The sequence below is a fragment of the Nipponia nippon genome, unplaced genomic scaffold (genome assembly GCF_047370975.1).
Source record: "Nipponia nippon isolate SJK-2023a ecotype South Korea unplaced genomic scaffold, ASM4737097v1 scaffold_1, whole genome shotgun sequence".
NCBI classification, from domain to species: Eukaryota; Metazoa; Chordata; class Aves; order Pelecaniformes; family Threskiornithidae; genus Nipponia; species Nipponia nippon.
In genome coordinates this window covers 52480025-52503941 of record NW_028262290.1, presented here as the reverse complement: position 1 = coordinate 52503941, position 23917 = coordinate 52480025, and the positions used below count along the sequence as shown (strand labels likewise).

Below are 23917 nucleotides of genomic sequence, written 5' to 3'. Positions count from 1 at the left end.
CCAGGTAGCTGGGTTTTTAATGACAGTGAGTGCCTAAAGAACTTCAGCACTGGTAAGATAAAAGGTGGGGTGGGGTTTTTTGTTTGGTTTTGGGTGGTTTTTTTTCCAAAAGGAAAGGAAAGCAAGTCACATGCTTCTGCTTTGACAGCAAAAAGGAAGGCAGGATTGAGAAGCGGTGGGAGAAAACAGTATCTCCAGTCAGTTTTGAAGTGCCCTTGAGAGCCCCAGGAGGCGGCTGACGAGGGGTATATTTGGGAGGGTTTTATGGCGGGACAGGACACAGCAAGGGTTCCCAACTCATAGCTGCAGGCTTGGACACGGGGACGGAAGACGAGGCATCCCAAGGCTGGAAGTAGGCTGTCAACAGCCCAGTCTGGGAACCGCCATTATTTAGGCTAGGTAGAAAATGTCGTCTTTAAAGGAGCTGAGCCACACAGAAAGATAAATTTGACAATAAACATTTGTTCATTTTTGCAGGGCTATTTCAGACATTTACCAGCAAAGCCATGATTAAACTCCCATTAAAAGTGACTCAGAAGGAGGTATCCATAGGATATTGCTCGACCTGTGAATTGTTAGCACCGAGGTGATTTTAGCTATGACACAAAAATTCCTGACTATTCTTCCTTCAGTGATACCGTGAAGATGGCGGTAGACTGCGGCTCTGAGGTGGCTGTCACAAGAAACAACCACCGCATCTGTCACCCCCACACACGTTAACCTTTTAAAGTCATTTTCCCTCTGACAACAGCCCGCCGCCGACCGACGCCAGGGGCGGCCGCCTCCCGTCCCGCTCCCGCCTCCACCACAGCGCCCCCGCCGCCGCCCCACGCGCCTGCGCCCGGCGCAGGTGGGGCGTCTCCAGGATGTACGCAGCGCCCTTCGGAGGAGCATGGCGTCATCGGCGCGCGCCGCGGAGCGCCGTTCCGTCGGAGCGATGTCGCCGCCGCTCTTCAGCCTGCCCGAGGCGCGGCACCGCTTCACGGTGAGCCCGGCCGGGCCCGCAGCCTCGCCGCCGCTCGGAGGGGGACGGGACGGGAAGGGGCGGGGCGGGCGGGAGGGAGGCAGCGTCTGCGCGCCGCTGTAGGGCTCTGCCCGCCCGCGCCGCCCGCCCCTCTCCCCTTCCGCCTGGGCGGCCGGGCCGGGCCGCGCCGCCGCTGCCCGGTGCTGGGCCGGCCGGGGCTCTCCTTTAACGGGCCTTCAGCGCAGCTGCGGTAAAGGGGTATAAGCGTGGGGACAGGGCTTTGTACTGGCTCAGCCTAGCCCGCCGAGGGCTGTTTAGCTAACTAAAATTAATGTAAAATAAAATGAAATTAAATTCTGGCGTCACCCCCGCAGCAGCGCGTCCGTAGCTTATTGCGCTTCTCTCGCGTGCGCCTCTGCTGAACGATGCTTTTCCCTTGCCAGAGCAGGTGGGGCTGGGTGCGCGCCCAGGCCTGGGGGTCTCGCCGTGTGCGGCCCAGTTCGTGAGACAAGGGGATGGCGTTCGCACAGAAGCGGTCGAGGCACACGCTTGCCTCATTAGAATGATTTCGTTACAGGATGTAGTGATTTTTAGACCATCTAATTTTTAGACCGTCATGTCCCAAACCACCATAACCTGCCTGTGAGGCAGGTGAAGTTGTGTGCGTGGGCGCAGCGTTGGTCACAACAGCGTGTTCCTCTGTGTGACACTTAGGCCTACTGTTTTTACCACACTGTTAGCCCAGGTTTGAGGCGTGATGCTCCGCTAGCTCGCATGCCTAATTTGCTAGGCATTTGTTATTTGCCCTACTAGTTACAAAGTTCTCTTTGTAAACTGACGCGTGGTGCGTGGCAAATAGATTCCTTAGTACTTCTGTCCGCTGTCAGGTAGAGGAAGGAGGACATCTGTCTGGTTTTGTACTGGTTTTGTAACTTTTGTTTCTTTACATTTTGGTAGACGTCTGCCAGAGATGCTCTGATTAACAAAAGTATCAAGCCATTGTTGAATGCATTTAACCAGATTCCTGGGAGGTAAGTAAATGCCGCTCAATTTGAAAAGGTGCCTATTCAGATAATTTTTAGTAATCTTATCCCTAATAGTTGTTACTAAACTGATGTGGAATGTTTGCATTTGCAGTGAAAATGAAAAGAAGTGTACCTTGGATCAAGCTTTTAGAGTTATTGTAGAAGAAGAAATAGTAAGTACTTTAAACTGCTACAGCTTTTCTCTTGATAAAGCTCAAATTTCTCTTTGCAAGTTAATGTATTAATTTAACAGCAACTTACTTCAGTGTAAGGAAATACTGTTTATTAAAAACATGAATTATGTAAAAGTTATCTAATTAAAATTGAATATAAATGCTTAAAGGAGATTGGTAGGTCGGACAGAATGGCCGTATTTTACAGATACCATGCTATAGCAAGAGGTGTTGACTTAGCCTTTTCCAGCAGTTCTTTGTAATGCTTGTGAAAGTCTGCTCTGTCTTAAAATTCTAGTTCATAAATATGCATTATTCTACCATGATACTTTAAGGGGGGGGGGGGGGGGGGAGAGTAGGTTATCAGTTACTAGCATGTAACAAAGCTGCCTGTCAGCTGAATAGAATGATGAAAAGAATCAAAGAATGTTTTTGTTGGTATTACTTGAATGAAGGCTGAATGTGGGATATTAATTTTCAGAGGTAAATTACTCTCTCTACACAGTAGGTATTGTAAGATCTTTAATGGCTGCAAGCAGTCAAGAAACGTTGCTCACCCAATAAAAACTTTATATAGTTAACTGACAGGTCTGATTTGGTAGAATGTTTGAAGTTTTGGGAAGTCAAATGTCAATATTTGTTTTAAATATGCCTACTTGGAAACGAGAATTTTAGTTTTGTTAAGTATATTTAGGTCAGAATAGAGAAGTTTAACACTGTTCTGTTTGTTTAGATAAATAAAGCTCCATGTGAAAATCTCCTGGCAATTATTTCGCTTGCTATTAATGGAGTCACAGAAGGTGAGCATCTTTCTCTCAAATTTGATAGCTGCTTTAGGGACCATTTAGGGGAATTTTAGTGTCTTGATCTTTTTTTTTTTTTTAAAGTCATCTACAGCAGTTAGCTTTGATAATATGTGGTCCTTACACGCTACTGGTTATTAAGTCTGTTTCATGAGAGGAGTGAAGTATAATATAATTAAATTCAGTTAGGTGTGACATTTGTGTTGGAATCTTCTTTTTTTTTTTTTTTTTTAATAGAGGAAAGTGCATGATTTTGGTTGCAACGTAATTAGCATTTTCTGTCTTTGTCCAGCACTGTAAAATGCTTAGAAGTCACCCATCATAATTTCAGAGATGAGACCACTGAGGCAGAGAGGTTAAATGACTTGTAGATTTCTCTGTCAGTCACTGGCAGAGCCAAAAGTAACTTCTCCTGAATTTCTGTCCTCGTCTCCCAGTACTGACCTGTCAGTACATGGCTGTTTTTTAGATACTTGAATCTGTTTCTGTAACTGTCTTTTGTGTCAGAAATCATTGCGCTGCGCTCTTCCCTTTTTTCATTTGTTCACGTTACACGTTAAATACTTGTTTGTTTTAGTAAGTATAGCTCAACAATGTGTTTTATGAACTGTAGAATAACAAGACCTGTGATTATGAGGAATGCAGACACTACCAAACTACGGAGTGTGGGTAGACAGACTTGGAGCACTCCTTTAGTGGTGCTTTGCTTGAGGAAGAACTCAGACTTCATGGGTATGTGTAGTGTAACTAACTGTGGGTTTAGAAGCCTGAAAGCGTTCACTTGCAGTCTGCAGAGACATGCAATGTTGTTTCAGACTTTGAGGTTTTTAGAACAGTTATTCTTTACTATTTGTTTTACGTTAGTGCAAAGCTCTTGTAAAGCTCATCTGCATATGTGTACATATAGAAATAGCTTTAATGGAAGTTCACGCTTTAGCCTAAGCTTTTTATTAGTATTTGTAGGAACCCAGGAGAACTTTTTTTTCTTCTTTTTTAACATAATGTCCCTCAACTGCCATGCATCGTTATGCATTGCAGTGGAAATTTGCTGAATAAAATATTCCCTGTCCCTTATAGGTATCTGCACTGCATCGACCCCTTTTGTGCTTCTGGGGGATGTTCTGGATTGCCTGCCTTTGGATCAGTGTGACAAAATTTTCACTTTTGTGGAGAAGAATGTTGCTACATGGAAATCGGTAGGTATTTTTCCAAAATGTGATATAGTTGTGCCAAAGCTTCTGTCTACCTGAACCATTTTTACAAACAGATTTTTAAATGTCTTTATATCTGTTTGTGTTAAAATAGTAGTAGCATTGAGCACATTCTGGTTTGAGGCTTACAAATGTTTGGGCAGCAAAGGTCAGAAAATTAATAATAAAAGAAATCCTAATTTTGATTGACACTCTATTTCTAACTCCTTTCTCTACAGTATACAGTGTTTGTCACATTTGGAAACAGAAAGTTTAATTTCTGATGGACAATTTGTATGAGTAGCTTCTCTCTTGACTGATTATTCAGCTTCTCACTCAGAGCTGCAGGAGATTCCTTGATCTCCAATTTGCAGCAAAAGAAGTCTTGGTCACTTCCTTAATGAGCTTTCCGTTACAGGACTACAGCGATGGTGAATATGTTGGCCTAAAATGTTTCTGCTCTTGAGGAGCAATTGGTGTTTTGAGGCCTGTGGGAGGGTTTTACGCTCTTGCTGTGCCATGGTGCTGTAGCAGAAGAAGAGCTGCTGTGACAGGCTGCTGAGCTTCTTGTGCTGCAGGTGCTGTTAATTAAAGAGGGAATTCAGGGTCTCGGTCAGAATTCCTAAGCTGCCTGCATTTTATTCCAAGATCCTAAGAAATCTTGGATCTCGGTATCCTTGGTTTGCTCTTTGGCAGTACTGCTGGGACCACAAGTGTCAGCAGCTCTATAGGTAACACCTGAAAAGCATTCCAGTTTCTCTGTTTTCCTAACCTGGTTTTCCTAACTGGTACTACCTCCTTTAGGCATTCATTCAAGCTGTTCTGTTTCAGATAACATTATCCCCACCAGTATATTCAGAAACTGGTCTTTATCATTAATTCAAGTACCTATCAATTTCTTTCTCCTGCTGTCAAATGACTAGTACTGTGAATGCTCTAAATCTTTTGTGTATTGCTCTTTGCGTTTGTGTATAAATAATGCAAGGAATAATAAAGGCAATGAGTGTGGAAATTAGCGTGTTCCAGGAAAAAAACATGGATGCTGCTCTTACAGTTCATTGTCACATGCTGTTTTTCTGTATGGAGGCTGGATTTAAATGTTATGTTTTATGCTTTCTTGGAATTCGTGGGACTGCTTGTTTTATGTTGCCTTTTGGTGAGACCTGCCTCTTATTTAAGGGAACAATCAAATTTTGAGTTAATAGTAGGAATGACTCATGGCTTGTGATTGATTTAAATTCTGCTCGTGAAGGTTTTGTGTTCTCCTAATGATCTAAATATCTTTACTCCGTTTCAGAATACATTTTACTCTGCAGGGAAAAATTACTTGCTACGAATGTGCAATGGTGAGTTGTAGGTTTTCAGGGGGGTGGTGGGGAATTAAAGAACTCCCTATCTCAGCACATGAAAGTGAGTTTAATAATTTGATTTACATTCAGATGTGTTCAATAAGTAATAAAGTTAAAAGGCAGATCACTAATCTCCGCAGATATTCATGAGTCTTGCTGATTAATGTGAAAGTCATTCTGACCTTAGGGAAATCTTTTCATCAGTGAGGTGGTTATGGCAGAACATCTGAGAAATAGTTATTCCTCAGCAATGGCAAGGCCCATATCAGAGGCTGTATTTGAGAAAGATTCATTTGAACTTATTTTTTATTGCTGTTGAAGGTGTTAGGAGAATTGGTAAAATGCATTTGGAAAAAATACGGCTGATCTGAGGAAGTTACTAGCATTTAAATTTACAAATCTTAGCTTGCTTTCATTAGCTATGTAAGTCATGTAATTAGCCAGTCTTAAATTCTAGTGCATGAGAAATTGAAAGACTAACATTCTTTACTTTTTACAATATTTAGACCTCCTAAGAAGATTATCTAAGTCACAAAACACAGTCTTCTGTGGAAGAATTCAACTGTTCTTGGCTAGGTTATTTCCGCTTTCAGAAAAGTCAGGTGAGATTTTTTGCGTTTCATCCCACTTAACATCTAACAAAGACTAAATGTGCTGAATCTTTTATGATGGTTGCTGACCAAATTCAGTTGGAGAAAATCACTTTGCACTTGTATCTTAGTTCTTGTCCCTACTCTTGATATTGTAAGTGACTTCCGTTTGTTGTGATTTCAAACACAGGTTTTGAATGCTGTTTCTGAGAATTTAATATCAGCATCTCAAACAACTGAATGAACAGACTTATGAACTTCACAGCTTCTAACACCGACCCTTTGTTTTTCACAGGACTTAACTTGCAGAGCCAGTTTAACCTGGAAAATGTCACTGTTTTCAATACCAATGAACATGAGAGCACTCTAGGACAGAAGGTGAAAATTCCTTTGTCATTTTTCACTCATTCCACAGGAAGCGTCTAAGACTGTTTGCGCAGCAGTGCACTGCTGTGCATAATGTTCAGAACTGTATGTTCATAATTTGGTTGTCCCTCTTCCAGATCAAGCTGCTCATTCTGGAAATAGGCATGTTACCTGGTATATTAAACTATGCAGACTTCGAGGGGGGGCAAAAATCGACTTGATTGTAAGGGATGAGCTCTGTCACTTAACTGTACCAAGTTGTCCCCACAGTGTGCGGAGGATAGCGCTGTCCCTTCAGCTTTTTTCAGGAGAAGTCAGGCCACCATTGCAAAGTGTAGTAAGGTGTTAAAACAGGAATTTGTTGCTCATTTTACTGGAATAATACTTTAGAGATCTTTTGAATTACCAGCTTAAGCTTTCTGACCTAAAGTGTAATAGAATGTTTAAAATAAAGAACACCATGAAAACTGTATGTAAATTATAGTGGTATTTGTATAAATTTTAAATTATTTTTTCCTATTAGCACACGGAGGAGAGAGAAGAAGGAATGGATGTAGAAGAAGGTGAAATGGGAGATGATGAAGCACCAACAAGTTGGTGAGCTTGTAGCAATTCTAAAAGTTGAAACAAAATTTTATAAAGTGAAAGTAAAGGGCTGTTTGGGAAATACTCTTAAAAGTTGTACTCAGAATTCTACTTACCTCCTGTCCTGTCAAGATTAGATACAAGCTAGCTGTGTCTTAATGTGTTTAAGTGGAGATGCCTGGAAGAGGAAAGAAATCTACAGATTATTTGGGAAAGTTGCATACCCTGGCTGAGAACCACTGTTGTTCTCTCTTTTTTACAATTCTCCCAATTATCTTGACAAAACTTGTTCTGGCAAGATGTATTCAGTGATTCTGAGTACATGCTTTATATGCTTTTAGGAGCTGTGTTCCTCTTCATTCTCCAGATAGTAAGAAAAAGGGATCTTAAGACTTTTACACTATCTTTGCTCTTATGGTAAGAAAGTAACAGTAGACTGGATGGAAAACTCTTAGGGACAAATTCTGAATTACAGATTTCTCTGTAAGGTCTCACTATTGGCTTATTATTTCACTTACAAAGTTAATTTCTGGGATTGCACATTCCTGAGTGGACTTGAATTTAGTGTATCGCTTTCAATATGGATTTTCATAACCATTTGAATATTTTTTTTTTCCCCCCAGTTCAATTCCAATAGATTATAACCTGTATAGAAAATTCTGGTCACTTCAAGATTATTTTAGAAATCCTGTGCAGTGCTATGAGAAGGTCTCATGGAAAACTTTTCTTAAGGTAATCTGAGTTCATGCTTTCAAGAATTCAGCCTAAGTAAAAATAACCATTTATACAAGTAGAAGAGTGACTGCATAAGCATAGAAGAGTTCAACCACTAATGCCATTGAAAAATAATCATGCATGAGGAAATGCATTTTGCTGTTTTCTCAAGTGAATAAACAGTATGTTAAGATGTACAGTAAATCCCCTAATAAAACTTTCCTAAGTCACTAACAGAAAGACTTCATATGTTGATACAAAGTCAGAAGTCCCTTTTTGTGATTCATCAGCTGAAAAAAGCAGAATTTGTGGGGTTTTTTTTCCCCCAAGAAAAAAAATACTTCTACCTAGTCCTAGATCTTATTTTGAACACTCATATTGATCCCAGTGGGATCCTAAAGATGATAGGTTTCTATTGAAACAAATCTCTCTATAGAAGCAATGACTCGAACAGCCTCTTCAGCCAGCTGTTTCAATTTTGCTTAGCATGGATGTTGAGGATGATATATTGCTGAGCTACCTGTTTCTTCACAATTTGCTAGTCACTGTTTATTTAATAGCAAGAAGACTGTTTTTGGTTTTTTTTTTTCTTCTGTGTTTTCACACTTCATTCTCTGTGTTCTGGTAATAAGAGGTAACATCTGCTCAGACATTCTAATATAAATCTAGTTAATGAGGTCTACATTCTCAACTTTAAAAAAAAAAAAACAAAAACCCAACATTCCCCCCCCCGCTGCCCCTTATGGTTCAGAGAAACTGAACAAGGCCAGGATTAGGTCTTTCAGATTAAATTTTTGAGTTTTTCGTCATTGCAGCTTTAAGGCCCTGAATTGATTTTTAAGAGCAGCACTGCAAATTTAACTCTCACTTATATACAAAGAAAGGTATCTGTTCTGAACAACTTAAATTGAATTTGAATATAGCACTATCATCATGTGGACCTTTTTTCTTCATAACTTCTAAACAACAAAGCAATTGTGCACTGCGCACAGCCTGTAACACTGTTTTTCTTAGCATATTTTAAATAATCCAAACGATTAGATGTTCTGAAATGATAAATAATACTTTCACTGTCATTTGTGCTATTCAGAGAAGCCCTGCATATCAATGGCAAATGGGTCTTGTTTCAGCTGACTGATAGCAAGTTTACAAATGATTTTACTTGCTTGGCACTAAATCTAGTGTAGTTCTCTAACTACAAAGTTTTTGTATTTTTTTCATGTGGTAAATAACTCTGTTTTATAGTACTCAGAAGAAGTTCTGGCTGTTTTCAAAAGTTATAAATTGGACGACACTCAGGCTTCCCGAAAAAAGCTGGAAGAACTAAAAACAGGAGGAGAACACGTGTATTTTGCAAAGTTTCTAACTAGTGAAAAGGTATGTGATTTCTTTTCTCAGAATCACAAACTAGTTGAGGTTGGAAGGAACCTGTGTCTAGTTCAAACTCCTGCTCAAAGCTCTCGGCTAGAGCAGCTTGATCAGCACTATGTCCTGTTGGGTTTTGAACGTCTCCAGAGACAGAGACTCCACAGCTTCTGTGGGTATCCCGTAACATTGTGTGGATTCCCTCTGTTAGTTGATGATTCAGGGACTCTTATTTCTGGAATAAGAGTCTGCAGTAAATTTGTTGCATTTGATGTGTATTGTTACCTTTAGAAAGGGAAGTTAAAAGAGAGTAAATATTTAAATATCTGTTGCTTTCTTATTGCCTTTAGAATTACATTTTCAAAACTTGGCTGGTGATGTGTTAACTATATTTTCTGCCTCATAATGGTCTTGTTTAAAATTGCTTCTAAAAAGGTCTTGAGAGTTTTTAGTTCTGTTAATATTAATTCAAAAATCCAACACTCTATTGAATTTAATCCTAAAATTGTTGTATTCATTTTTGAATAACATATAACTTCAACTTTTAAATGCATGCATTAGTAGATGACAGAAAGCAAGTCTCAATGCAGCATGAGTTTTCTCTTTCTGAGATAGAAGAGTAGGTAAATTCCTCTTAAGCCTTTGACCTGTGTATTGACAATTTTAAAATAACAGTATAGAAGGTATAGAACCGATTGTTTAGTGAACACCCAATAGTCAAAGGTCTTTTCTTTAAAGAATCTTCAGATGTTTCCTTTGTATGATCTATCATGCTGCAGCACAGAGGATAGAAACCAAGCAGTGTATCACTGTGCAAGTGTTGAGGAGAGCGAACCCTTCTGTGGTAACCAAACCCTTATGTTATAGCCAGTAGTTCATAGGAGAAAGGAGCCAGCTGTCCTCCAGTTACTGAGAAAGTTGAGTATTTGTTCTTTCCAAATTTCTGTTTGCTTCAAAGTGGATGATGTAAAATCTAGCAGTATAAAACTAGTTAAACAAAAATCTAGGGATGCACTTTTGACTTTTTACAAGCAGTTCCTCATGCTTTTAAAAAATGGATTTCATTAGAAATTTTGATAACTCTTTCCTAAATTGCGCTAGGAGACAGTTTACCAATCTTAGTACCTTATGGAGAGCTGTCCTGATAGGTGATGCTGAACAGAGGTTCTGTAATGACTTACCATCATCTTGTTGTAAAAACAGTCCCTATCTAGTTCATCTGAAAACACTTGCTGGATTTTTCTGCTTATGCATGTTTAGCGTCTTTAAAATATATATGTAATTCTTCTTTTGTTTGTTTGTTTTTGTGTAGCTGATGGATTTACAGCTGAGTGACAGTAACTTTCGCCGTCACATCTTGTTGCAGTACCTAATACTATTTCAGTATCTAAAGGGACAGGTCAAATTTAAGAGGTAATGTGGAAATATTTTGTGTTTTGGGGATGGGGAGCTAAGAACTTGGAGATAAACCAAAATATTTTAACGTTTATGTCTACTTCTTCTAAGGTTTTTGTGAAACTTGCAGAGCTTTGGATTGGTAAATACAGGATGTGGCTGAAGTTATTTTACAGCAGGAAAGTGGAGGTCTCATTCTTGCCTTCCTCTGCTCCTCTTTGTGTGATCCTCTGCCATGAATCACGTGAACATGATTCTTCTGTTGCAGTGGCTCTAGTGTTCATTAGACTTACTCAAATTTGTGTAGTTTACTAAACCAGCAAAAACCCAATCTGCCCATCTTTGCAGAGTTAGTTTTCTGCCAAATTAGTGAGTTGAGTGGTGTCTTAGAGAAGTAGAAGCCACTAAAGCTTGCTTAAGGTGAGTGCCAGCCGTGAGAGGGAAGGAGTCCTTCTGTTTGGCATCAGCAAGTTGTTAGACCAATGCAAGCTACTTGTATGTGGTATCATTTTGAATCTATATTGACTCTCTGATGTGGCATTGGTTGCTGATTTGTTTTTTTCTTGGTGCGCTACAGAATTCTGTCTAAAATAGCAAGAAATAACAATGATGATATTGCTTTTATAAATTAATGGGACAGAACAAAACCCTATCTCTTCCTACTCTGTACTCTAAAGTTACGATGAAAAAAACGCTACCTCTCTGTTCATTTCTTGTGCGCTGGACCACATGTGCACATAATGACTAACATTCAAGGCAGCTGTCTTTCACCTGCAAAATACTGCTTTTTATAAACACATCTCAAAGAATGTTGCAAAGTAGATTAGGATCATTATCCTCATTCTATAGATTATCTTTTGGTATTATTTACCAAGGCAGGCTGGTGGCAGAGAAGGAATAGAATTTCTCTCCTGAATTGCAGTTCAGTCCTGTAGAGGTGATAGTCATTTCAATGACAATTCATTAAACAGTTCATTAAAAGAACTGATGTTTTGAGATACACAAGATCTGTGTTCTGTATACAGCCAGTAGATTGTTTCTTTTACTATGGTTTGTCTACAGTAGTGCTTTAGCTGGTGTTAGGAGAGGGGGTTTTTTGAAGTAAGTCTCTCCGTTGTTCCCACTTGCTGTGCTTTGGGTCCAGCATCAAGGTGTGATCTTGAATCATGCAAATGGACTTCCTATCGGGTGAAGCTAAACCAGAAGGTATATTCCGCAAGCACATCTAATTAACTCCGCAAACTAATAAGTAGTCAGTCCATGGGACCGGACCAGAGCACATTCAGACTACTTTCTTCAGATCCCCTCTAACACCCCTCAGAAAGTGTGTAGTGTAAATGATGTGTCCTCAGCGCTATTTTGATGTGTAGTAAACTCTTAAAATTTGGAGGAAAAAAAAAAGAAAAAAGTGAGCTGATTTAATGACTTTTTTGTTGGTTTGTTTTGTTTTTTTCCCAGTTCAAACTATGTTCTAACAGACGAACAGTCTCTCTGGATTGAAGATACTACAAAAGCAGTTTACCAGGTTGGTACGCTAGATACTTCTGTAAAAATTACATGGAAAAGTATTTATCATGTAATATTGTATCAAAGACCTTTGAAGCAGTAACCACCGTTTTCTTGGGTTTTTTTTCTATGTATTCTGCTACAAATATAATGCAAAAAGTTAACTTTTTTCTCCCTCCCAACCATAGCTTCTTTCAGAAAATCCTCCAGATGGGGAAAGATTCTCGAAAATGGTAGAGGTAAGTACTTTGGTGCCTGTCTGAACAGCTATAGAGTCTATACTAAAAGCAGTATCGGTTTAAAGTAGGTTTTGCAACATAGACGTAATATCTGAGAGAACTTTTATCTCATCTCAGTAAAAAAGGTCTCATAACATCTTTTTATTTTGTAGTCATATTTTTCCCATGTTTTCATTAATGTGCTTTTTTTCCTTCTCCTGGGGAAAAATGGAAATGTGCATATATATGCATGTGTATGTACAGGAGACAATGGTTACTGGAAAAAATTTTTTTTAAAAAGTCTCTGCAGAAAGGAGTGCTGTGCCCAAAGACATGGGAATAAGATTCAAGTGAAGTTAAAAAATTGTCATCTTGCTTTCCTTTTTTCCTTTACTTTGGCTGCATCTATTTTCTTGTTTAAAGAAGCAGAAATAAAGCCTTTCCCACAATTATTGAAGAGAGGAGATACACTATTTTTTTTTTTTGTATAAACTAAATCAGCTGTCTAACATTACACTGATGACCTTCAAAATAGAGGCTGAAATAAACACAATGTAACAAAGTTTTCCCCTTAATTTTAATAGCTTAATTAAAAACTTTGTGGTCAACTCCAAAGGTGATTATGACCCTAATAATGTGCAATATTATGTTTCTCCAGCATATATTAAATACTGAAGAAAACTGGAACTCATGGAAAAATGAGGGCTGCCCAAGCTTTGTGAAAGAAAGGTAACTCTATTATGAAGTAGGAGCTTGCTGCTGCTTGTTTGAAATGGGGGTTCAGCTTCAGAATATGTACCCACGATGTATATGAACATTAATGATTCACACAGCTTCGAAATTTGTATAGTCAAATGTCCCTTCTGTGTGTCCAGAAGGCTCCTAGATTTCTGCCAAAAGTCTTAAGGCTTTGTTACGTTAGTGAAGCAGCGGTTATGGGGGGGGGGGAGGTGTCTCAGGAGGGCATTCCTCACTGTCTCATGGCAATGTTTTGTTCTCTTAATACCAAGAATCCAGTGACTGAGGAGACTGAAGCATGTTGTCTCCCCTCCTGCCGTCAGCAGACCCTAGGTTGAAGAAATTAGTGCCTGACTTTTCCATATAGCGCTTTGGATTGCCTCCAATGAAGCCTTTGGCATTATGGCTTTGGCGGGGCAGCATACCTGGAGTTTTGTGTAACCGTACTCCTCTTATTTACCTTATGAGGTTTGCCACTTGGTGGTGATCGCTTACCTGAACGGAAATTACGATCAGGTGGCTTTCGCCATTGAAAGGTTCCCTGTGTTATCAGTTACTAACTAGTGGCAAAATTTGAACTTTGACTCCGTATGTCTACTTGACTATCTTGAGGTGGTGACCAAACATTCCTCTTCCATCCTTGTTTATTCTACACGCAGGCTGTAGCCTCTTCATGGTAAGAAGCAGCTGGGTCCTTATCTCTCTGCAGATTTCCTTTTATGGAGAGATCAGGTGGAGCCACGTCCTCATGACTTCATCTGTTTGCAAAAAAGAGAGGGGGGGCTGTGAGAAGAGAGACATTACTATTTGGGGGGGGGGGGGGTTGGGGAGAGAAGTAAAATTATGAAATTTGACATTTATAAATGTTCTGTCTCCTTTAGATCTCAGCCAGAGTTTCAGCTTGGGTAGGTCTTATCCTAATCTCAGTGGTCTGGGATCTCCATTCTCTGATCCCACAAAATCAGGCACACCTGGGAAAGAGAAATTGCAATCACGGAACAGATGATCCGAGCAGCAGGATAGATCATACTTAGTATGTGCTGCTGGCATAAATGTGATTTCCTTCTTTTTCTAAATCAGGAGTCTGATAGACCTTTAAATTTGTGAGTGAACTAATTTTGGTGTCTGGCAAATCCTTTTCCTTATTCTTACTTTACGTTCTCTCTCTCTCCTTCCCCCTTCCCTCCTTCCACTCCTGGAATCCCAGTCCTTCTGAATACTTTTATTATGATTTAACTTGGCACGAGCTGAAGTGAAATGGCTTAATTTTGTTCTTTAAATGTTACAGGTTTGATACTAAAGAGCTTTTTTTTTTTTTCTTTAGACCTCCTGATTCTAAGCCAATGAGGCCTGTGAGAAAGAGGCCAGCTCCAGAGGACTTCTTAGGAAAAGGACCAAACAAAAAAATCCTTATGGGGAAGTATGTTGGATTTTTTTCATTGCAGGGTTTCTGGGTTTTTGTTGGTTAGTTGGCTTGGGGTTTTGGGGGTTTTTTTGCTGCTGACTGTCTAGTCAGTAATTTTCTAACTTCCTCACTTTGAAACTGCCAGGAAAGAACAGCCAAGGGATATGTCAGTTCTTTTAAAACTTGCAGTAGGCTTGCTTTACTTATAGTCATCTCTTGTAGATCCCTTTTAAATAATCTGTAAGTTACAGGCTGAAAATCACTGGTTTGTAGTCATTGGATCAGTTTTTATACTTTTGCCATCTTTGTGTTTTTGCTTAAAATGTATCTATGCCATGAGTTTTAAAATAACACCCACTGGTATTTTATCCCTGGAGCAAAGAATTTTTCTTGATAGGTCCTCTCCAATAAAAGTGCCATATTTTGCATGACACGAAGTGCTGCATTTTTCCACTTCCTTCTTTAGGAAAAATGATAGTCTTTTTGTGGTAACAGTTCACCCAACCTAGATGTGGAAATTTTGACCTTGTCTTGAGCTTCAAGATCTTGTACTGAGCATTTAGTAAAACGTGCCTTCTGAAAAAGAAAGTGATAAATTATTTATCAAAACAAAACAGCCTGACCTTAGCTAGTTTGGAAAGAGTTTGTTACTGTTTCTGACCAGAGATCAGCAAGAGATTATAATAGGAATTTAATACAAAATTTTCCTGATTTGCAACATCAGATAAGATTTCTGTCACTTCTGGTAATTCCTAGTGTGTATGTATGTATCACAAAGTTTGTATGGTATGCTTTATTATAAAGGCTCTGGGGTCAGAATTTCTGTAGCGTTGTTTCCTGTGTCTGTCTTTTGGTGAATGACGGAGCATGGAATGATAGGATGATGGAAGTGGAGTTTAAAATGTGTTTATGCTTCTCTTTTCAGTGAGGAACTGACCCGCCTTTGGAATTTATGTCCTGATAACATGGAAGCCTGTAAATCTGAGAGTAGGTAGGTAAAAGATAGTGCATCATTGTCTAAAGCTAACTTTTGGCACTCTAATTGCACACAAGATTACAGTTATTACAAAACTGGCATAAGGAAAGTATATAAGGTGATCTTGTACGGTATGCCATTTCACTTTTTTTCTTGAGAGAAGTTGGTTGTGTGAATCTTTGCCTAAAATCTCCTTACAGTTTTCTTCACCAGTGTTTATGCCGTCAGTAATTTTCGTTGCTTAGTAAAGTAAAATCTAAGCTAAAATCCAGATGGAAATTCCCATTTTGTAGAGTGTGACTGTATAATTAAGTACCTTATATAATAAAGGAAGATTGCCAAGTCTGGCTCTAACGAAGTTAGCATGCTGTTTGGCTACGATTTTCAAGCAGGCATGTGCTTTGAACAATACCAGATAAGAGGAAATTGGCTAGCAGGCATTGTTTCAGTGCATACCGGATCTACTCGTGGTGCAGATGTAGAAAAATACAATTATTGGTTATTCTGCTGCTGCTGCTTGAACAATTGCAGGAAATACTGAAAATGTACTTTGCTACGTAACTTTGTTAAAGATAGCGTAATCCCGTTTTGTGCAGTTGTGGTACCTAGTATGAAAACTTGGAAAAGGAGTGGGACAGTTCCCAAAGAGAACTTTGCTAGTAGTGGCTGCAAAGGCTGGATGCTTGGGGAGAGGTCCTGGCTGTGCCGATGTCCTGAGTGGAGGAATTGCTTTTCCAGAGGTTGAGCTCTGCAGAGGAGTGCCTTCCTTTCTTGTGAGGCTGGGACGTGCAGGACAGTTGCCTTTACTAGGCCAAGGGCTAGAGGTGGAGTTGTGTTTGGAACCAAAGCTTTTGATTCCCTGTGTGTCCTGGTTTCAGCTGGGATAGAGTTAATTTTCTTCCTAGTAGCGGGTATAGTGCTGTGTTGTGGATTTAGTATGAGAATAATGTTGATAACACACTGATGTTTTAGCTATTGCGGAGCAGAGTTTACACCAGTCAAGGACTTTTCAGCTTCCCATGCTCTGCCAGGTGCACAAGAAGCTGGGAGGGGGCACAGCCAGGACAGCTGACCCAGACCGGCCAAAGGGCTGTTCCATACCGTATGGCGTCATGCTCAGTATATAAATGGGGGAGTTGGCCAGGAGGGAGGGACCGCTGCATCAGTTAGCAGGTGGTGAGCGATTGCATTGTGCATCACTTGTTTTGTATAGTTATTATTATTATTATTACTTCTTCCTCTGCTGTCCTATTAAAACTGTCTTTATCTCAACCTGCGGGTTTTACTTTTTTCCCAATTCTCTCCCCCATCCCACTGAGGGGGGGAGGGTGAGTGAGTGGCTGTGTGGTGCTTGGTTGCTGACTGGGGTTAAACCACGACACTGCGTGATTGTATTGTGCTGCAACTTCTGTGAATAAAAAAAACTAAAAATAAAAAAACCACACACAAACCCGAAACAAACAAATGGAGACAAACCAAGAAAATGCATGCCATGGTAAACAGGAAAGAGAAGATCCTGGAGGATTTGGATTCCGTTCCAAGTTTTATTATAGACTTTGTGACTGAACGTGGTCAAGGGACTGTAACTTTTTGCTTTGATTCCTCATGTCTTTGTTCAAATGGGGTAATACTGCCTTACCTGTCTTCTTTTTAGATAGCTGTCCTTAGGATGAAATCTGTCTTTTAAGTTTTTGCATAGCACCAAGTATAGCAGGATCCAAATCAGATGGGTTTTCAAGATGCTGGCTTTGGTTTCAGTAGTCAGTGATTAGTATTATCACTTAAACATGCATGGGGCACTGCTTTCCTGGGCAAAATGTGTTTCAGAACAAAACTAAAGTGAATTTATAGACCAGTGCGCTTCCTCCCTGCCCCGACTGATCCCTAGGTTCCCTTGTAGAAGCAGATGTGTCTCTGTCAAACATTTGGTAGGAGAAATACAGATCATTATGAGCTTGCTTTGCACCACTGATAATCTTGGCTCACAGTAACCTAGAGCTCTTAAGTAATCTGTATTTCTTGCTTGTAATGTTCAAAGCAGCAAACTGTCCTGGTCATTCTGGGTATTTCTGGTATATTTTTAGGTCATGGTTCCTTACGTACTGGTTTGAATACCTTTCAGAAGCAACCACTAGCTGTTCTGAGAACAGAAACATCAGTCACCTTTTTAATATGTCCCCTGTGAACCACAAATATTGTCTTTTAAATCACAGAAGAGCTGAGGTTGGAAGGGACCTCTAGAGATCACTTAGTCCACCCCCTTGCTCCAAGCAGGGTCGAGTAGAGCAATTTGCCTAGGATTTTTTCCAGTCTCTCCAAGAGTGAAAGCTGTTCCAGTGTTTGACCACCCTCACAAAAAACTATTTGTTTGGGGTTTTTTTCTGATGATTAAGTCAAATTTCCAATATTTCAATCTGTGGTAGCTGCCGCTTGTACTTTCACTGAGTAGCATCAAGTCTGACTCTTTCTTTCTTCCTCACTGCCCCCGAGCCGTCTCTTCTCCAGCGTACAGTCCTCGCTCCCTCAGCCCCTCCTTGGATGTCAGGTGTTCCTGTCCGTGCACAGCCTTTTGCATGGACCCGTGGCTCTTGTGCTGGGGAGCCCAGAACGGGACCCAGCACTCCAGGTGTATCTCACCAGTGCTGAATAGAAGGGAAGGACCATTTCCCTTCACCTGTTGGCAACCCTCTTCCGAAGGCAGCCCAGGATGCTCCTGGCCTTCTTTGCCAGAAGGGTGCATTGCTGGCTCACGTTCGTGGTGGTGTCCACCGTGACCTTTTCTGCAAAGCTGCTCTCCCACCAGTCAGTCCCCAGCATGTACTGGTGCCTGGGGTTGTTCCTGCCGAGGGGCAGGACTTCATGTTTCCCTTTTCTGAACTTCATGAGGTTCCTGTCAGCCAATTCCTCTGGTCTGTCGAGGTCCCTCTGAATGGCAGCACAACAACGGCAGTGGTCTATCAACCACTCCTCCCAGTTTTACATTGTGTGCAAGCTTGCTGAGGGTGCACTCTGTCCCATCATCAATAGGTCAGTAATGAAGGTGCTAAATAGTACTGGCCCCAGCATCAGGCCCTGGCATACGCTAGTGACACACCTCCAGCTGGACTTTGTGCCACTGATCACATCTCTTTGAGTCCAGGAGTTCAGGTGCTTTTCAGTCCATTTCAAATAAGTCAATTTTTCCGACGTCTGTAGACTTAAACCTGTATTGAATGTACTTTAACTGAAGTACCTTCAGCAGAAGGTACAGGGATCGCCATCGGGGGGTGAAATGAATGTGTTTGAGCAAGCTGGGGAGCCACTGAGGTGGGATCATTAAGTACGACATGAAGCTGCCTAATATTTTTTGCCCTTTAAAATTAATGATCGTAAATAATTGATATTGGGGAGTAATAGTATGCTTTCTCTGGTAGCAGATGAAACTGAAATGGGGAAGGTGGGGGGGTTAAAGAAGCCACGTTTTACTTATCCTGTCAAATTGCACAAACCTGACAACCATTTTAGACTCCTGAGCGCTTGTGAGCTGTGCAAGTGGCAGCATGTTTCTAAGACAGCCAGTCAGCTGTTACGGGTGTTTTTATGAAAGTCTTATTTCCGTATTGCCAGAATCCTTGTCTTAGGTCCCATAGTCCTCTTTTCACCGAATGCTACTGACAGACGTTCGTGTCACCTTTTGGTATGGCAGAAGGTTTAAATACATACAACGGGCAGTGCTAGTGACTACTGGTACGCCTCAGTGGTTACGTAGTAAATAATTTTATAGCAACGTGTGTCAAAGATTCTTTGCTTATTTGCAGTTGTTAAATTTGAGTAGTTTGTTTTTTGGGATTATCTTCTTCTGTGGATAAGCTTGAGATGTATATGAAGGACCTGAAAGCCAGCTATTTTAGAGCAGATTGTGAGGAGTATTAAGCTCCTTATTTTATTTTTTAGGGAATATATGCCAACGTTGGAGGAATTTTTTGAAGAAGCTATTGAACAAGCAGATCCTGAAAACATGGTTGAAAATAAGTATAAGTACGTCAATCTTTGTTGTGTTTCACTTTATTTTGATCTCTTTCATGTTCGGATTGTTAAAGAAAACAGACTGTTCTCTGTATTACTAGTATCTGTGCAGGACTCCAGTAATGTACAAGAAATTTATAAGTTTGGACAGAATAATATTAATTAGGAAATGACTCAGATCTTTTTCTGTGCTTTTATAGATGACGGGCTATTACCAACCAAACTTGTGTTTTCTTATAGGGCTGTGAACAATTCTAACTATGGCTGGAGAGCATTGAGACTTCTAGCTCGCAGAAGTCCCCACTTCTTCCAGCCAACAAACCAACAGTTCAAGAGTTTACCTGAATATCTAGAAAACATGGTAATCAAATTAGCCAAGGAGCTACCTGTAAGTAATATAATAAATGCTGAATTCATTTGACTTCCTGCTCGTCTCTCTGCAGTCCATTTGGTACATGGGGAGGGAGGGGGCAAAAAAAATCGCAGGGGAAAAAAAAAAAGCTTGTAAAGTAAAAATCACAAGTGAAATTGGTCTAATCGATGAAGATCCCAGTAACACTAAACTGTGAATAACGTTGACTAACCAAGTAACTGCTGAGCTCTGCCTTGTAGTCTGTGAGCGAGCAGCTGTGGCAATGCCAAGTTTTTCTGCTGGGTTGGTAGACAGGAATATGTTTGTACCCAGCGAATTGGGTTCCCTGCTGCAGCGCAAACGGCTTTTATTGAAGGTGTAAGCTGGTGTTAGGCTATCGGTGGCTGTGGCTGCTGGGGTGGCAGCCCCGTAGTAAAGGGGCAGGGTGTGCAGCTGAAGTGTTACCAGAGCTTTACAGCAAGATTTACCAGAGCTCTTCTGTCAGCCCCCTGACTTCTAAGATATGGGAAGAAAAATAGACCTTGTGGAACTCTAAATCTAAGGCAGTAACCCTTTGCATGTTCAACAGTACAGATTTGAGGCCAGGGGAGGGGTCTTTCAGATCACTTTGCACGCAAGGATGAGAGACTAACAGCTGGGGAAGGGAGCATTTTCTAAACCTTTGAGTTGGCGCACAACCCAGCAATTTCTTGTGGATATGAACCCCTGCTTCTGTATTTGAGACCTTCCTTGTCTGTAACATGAAACCACTGAGGTGTCAAGGTTGGATCATAATATATAGCTTTTTTTGTTTGTTCAGCCATCAGAGTTAACTAGATGCTAATAGCAATTTTAGGAAAAATACTGGGAGGGGAAAGCTGTTTAATATATTAAGGTATCACTGTATGCAGTATTCCTGGTGGTGCTACTGTCAGGTACCAAATGTTAGGGCAAGAAAGAAATACGTAGGAAAAGCAGCAGTCTTTTGTTCATCTTGGCTGATCAATAGCTAAATCAGAGAGTGACAAGTTTGTTCTTTGCTTATTTGTTTGCTACCTTTAACTAGTGTACAGAGAAGTTTGAAAGTACAGAAGACTGAGGAATTCCTGAGTGAGGAATAAAATTAGTGAGGAATAATAATTATTTTCTTTAAAAATGTTCATTAGTAGTGTAGTCTTAAACAAGTTGGGTTTGGTTTGGGTTGGTTGTTTTTTTTTTTTTTTAAAGTATTACAGCTATGTATGTAATGCTTAGTTGTAGTTATTGTGAAAAGAATGGGAGAGAATCCTGGGAAGTCAGTGGATACTTTCATTAGGTTTTTTTTTAGTTAATGCTATGTTTTATTAAAACACTTGTTACTGGTGTTTTGGATACAAGAGACTGGGGGGGATTTTTAATTCTCATATGGGATCATGTCAGATGTTTCCATGCTATCACACGTTCCAGGGACCATCACAGAGCTGTAAAATTTCTCTGTAAACACAAAATTCATCCAGTGATGTTTAGTTCTCTCATTGTAGCCTCCTTCTGAAGAAATAAAAACAGGTGAAGATGAAGATGAGGAAGATAATGATGCTTTATTAAAAGAAAACAATGAAAGTAAGGTTTGCATGTTCTCAGTCTTTTCAGTTTCTCTTGATGTGTACTGTAGCAGCTGTGTTTCATCATAGTTTCTGCTGAGGGTCACCAGTCCTGGTTACCCCGCTGCTTCTAACTTGAACCCGCGTTCGTACCAAGAAGCGCAGCCTTTTCAGGACGCAGGGCACCAGTGGCAACCTCTTGGTCCCGTGGCCTGCAGTGCTGAAAGCGTACAACTTGGTGAAGCTGGGTTAGCACTTTCATTAGGAGCCTCTTCCACCTTTTCCACCACATAGCACGTTTACAGTGTTAGTAGGTGTTTATAGCTAAAACGCCAGCATTGCTGTGTAAAAACCTACCTGAGTGTTCCTTGCCCTGCTTTCCTGTTCTTTCCGCCCTTTAATTGCCACGGGCTAGTGCCCCTCTCTAGCCCCTGCTGGGGTGGGTCGTTACGGGACTTTCAGCAATGGATCTGTTCCAGCTCTGAGATTTTTACTTCCTCTTCATTTAAAATATCGTAAAGGCAAAAGCTGCTCTGTGAGAAGAGCAACCTCCCTGACAAATGTCATCTCTTTGTTCTTCTCCATGAACCGGTCCTTCCATTTTTGTCTCTTGCCTGTCACCCTGGCATGTCGTGCTCCTGAGTGTCCTTCCTCGTCTCCCGTGTCTGTGAATTTGCCTTCTTCCATCCTCACTCATGCCTTCATCTCACAGCGCCTCCTCCCTTGCGTGTCGTGTTTCTGTAGGTGAGCTCTTGGATCCAGCACGGGCAGATGGGGTGTGCAGGGTGTGGAACTCGCACGCCGAGTGCTGCTGGTTACCTGTGGACTTCATGATTTTGTCGAAAGACTTCTCTGTTAGTGGAAAGCCGCCTGGGGGCCTCCGTGAATCTCTCTTCTGTTCCCCTTTTCCATCCAGCACCTGACCTTTTCCACAGTCTCCTTGCCAATAGTGGAGAAGTTCTCTCCTCTTCAGCTTAACACTGCCTGAAGCAGCCTTCAGAGCTTCACGGGGTTGAATTTCCATCTTTCTTTAAATCTTGTCTTAAAGCAAAGATGGGAGAGCTGTGGTCCGCTGTGCACCCTTCTGCTTAGAAACAGTGGAAGTGATCTGGGTGCTTTTGTTGTTTTGGTTGTGATCTCCCATTCTTTCCCCTCGATGTAGCGGGTTTAGTTCGGGTAAATGAGTGTGACTGATGGGCACTGGAGAGAGTTGGAGCTTCTGCTCCATGCCAGCTGGCTCTTCAGGTGAGAAGAGCCTCTGGCATGAGGGTGAGATATTTATTAAAAATTAAGAATATGATAAATTTCTGTGCATAAGTAATGCAGTCTTTAGGGTTTTTTTCTTTTAAACAGTGTGCACTAAACATAGGTGGCAAGCCATAGATTGTAGACCATGATAAGCTCAACCAAACCCACCTGTGTAATCACTGCAGCACTTGGCTTCTCAGCAGAGCACAGTATTTTTTTTTTTTTTATGGGGTTTTTTTTTGATGCCAGAATGACAGAAAATTCCTTAAAGTACTGACTACATATTAAAGTTACTATCCTGTTCACAGTCCTGCTGCTCATAGGAACGTGAGGCTTTAGTAACTCAGTAAAAAGGAAGCAAACTATTTTTTACCTGGGTGAACTCCATGTAAAGTGACTGAAGTAAATCACTAAATTAAATGTTAAAGATGACTCTGTATTTTAATGTTACAGGTGACTCATGTATTTAAAATTGCAGGCTACCCGTCAAAATCCTTGTTTTCATTTAGAGGAGGCAGTTCTGATGTACTTTAGGCTTTAGCAATTCTCTCAGTCAAAGAGGAGATACGTAAACCCCAAGATTTCCTTCATCGTGGGCAATAAGGGACAGTCCTCTTGAAACCCAGGTGATACATCTGTAAAAATCCATCTGTTCTCAGCGCTCTTGAGTAGGTTTTCACAACTAAAGGCAAGGCGTAAGCCAGTCTGTTAGTAAATAAGGAGGAGGTTTAAAATACGGCAGATCAGGGAAGATGCGTGTGCAGTCTCCGGAGACATTCCCGGCGCCTCACTGTGATTCTTTCTTCCCTCCCCCCCCCCCATCCAGGTCCAGAGGTACAACGGGACAAAGCCATGACGGGCGAACAAATCGAGTCATTTGCCATCAGGCTGGGGGAGCAGTGGAAGGCCTTGGCCCCCTACTTGGAAATGAAGGATTCGGATATACGGCAGATCGAGTCGGACAGCGAGGACATGAAGATGAGGGCCAAGCAGCTGCTGGTTGCCTGGCAGGATCAGGAGGGCGCCCACGCAACCCCCGAGAACCTGATTGCTGCGCTGACCAAAGCTGGGCTGAGCGACCTTGCGGAGAGCCTGACCAACGACACGGAAAGCGGCAGCTAACTCCGTTCAGATGCTAACTTGTTGTTTGGTTGTGGCGGTGGCGGTCGTTGTTAATTGTGACTGTTCCGGCTGTTGTTGCCGTTGCTAATTGTGACTGTTTCGTTTGTCGTTAATTGTTACTATTCTTGTTAGGTAACAGATTTTTAATAGGTATTTTCTGTTCAATAAATGATAAAACTTTTTAATAATCTTCTTCAGTTGTCCAGATTTTCTGAGAAAAGGATGAGTGGTCCTGATGCAGAAACGGG

General features: G+C 41.0%; 1 protein-coding gene across 3 annotated transcripts; it reads left to right on the top strand.

Moving 5' to 3' along the window:
* The first annotated feature begins 827 nt into the window (after positions 1–827).
* THOC1 (THO complex subunit 1) lies at positions 828–23862 on the top strand. 3 transcript variants are annotated; one of them, XM_087755327.1, is made up of 22 exons: positions 828–985; positions 1922–1995; positions 2102–2162; positions 2896–2962; positions 4043–4161; positions 5453–5501; positions 6011–6106; positions 6390–6472; positions 6984–7057; positions 7669–7777; positions 9005–9136; positions 10437–10537; positions 11978–12044; positions 12214–12264; positions 12902–12972; positions 13863–13886; positions 14306–14401; positions 15312–15377; positions 19296–19379; positions 19608–19755; positions 21240–21318; positions 23374–23862. In XM_087755327.1, exons 1-22 carry the CDS (start codon positions 893–895, stop codon positions 23667–23669), a joined length of 2040 nt encoding a protein of 679 aa, XP_087611453.1. In that variant the 5' UTR covers positions 828–892; the 3' UTR covers positions 23670–23862. The 3 variants fall into 3 exon arrangements, with proteins under 3 accessions (XP_087611453.1, XP_087611469.1, XP_087611462.1); XM_087755343.1 differs by lacking the exon at positions 21240–21318 and having other exon boundaries at positions 23374–23543; XM_087755336.1 differs by lacking the exon at positions 13863–13886 and having other exon boundaries at positions 829–985.
* Positions 23863–23917: the final 55 nt, after the last annotated feature.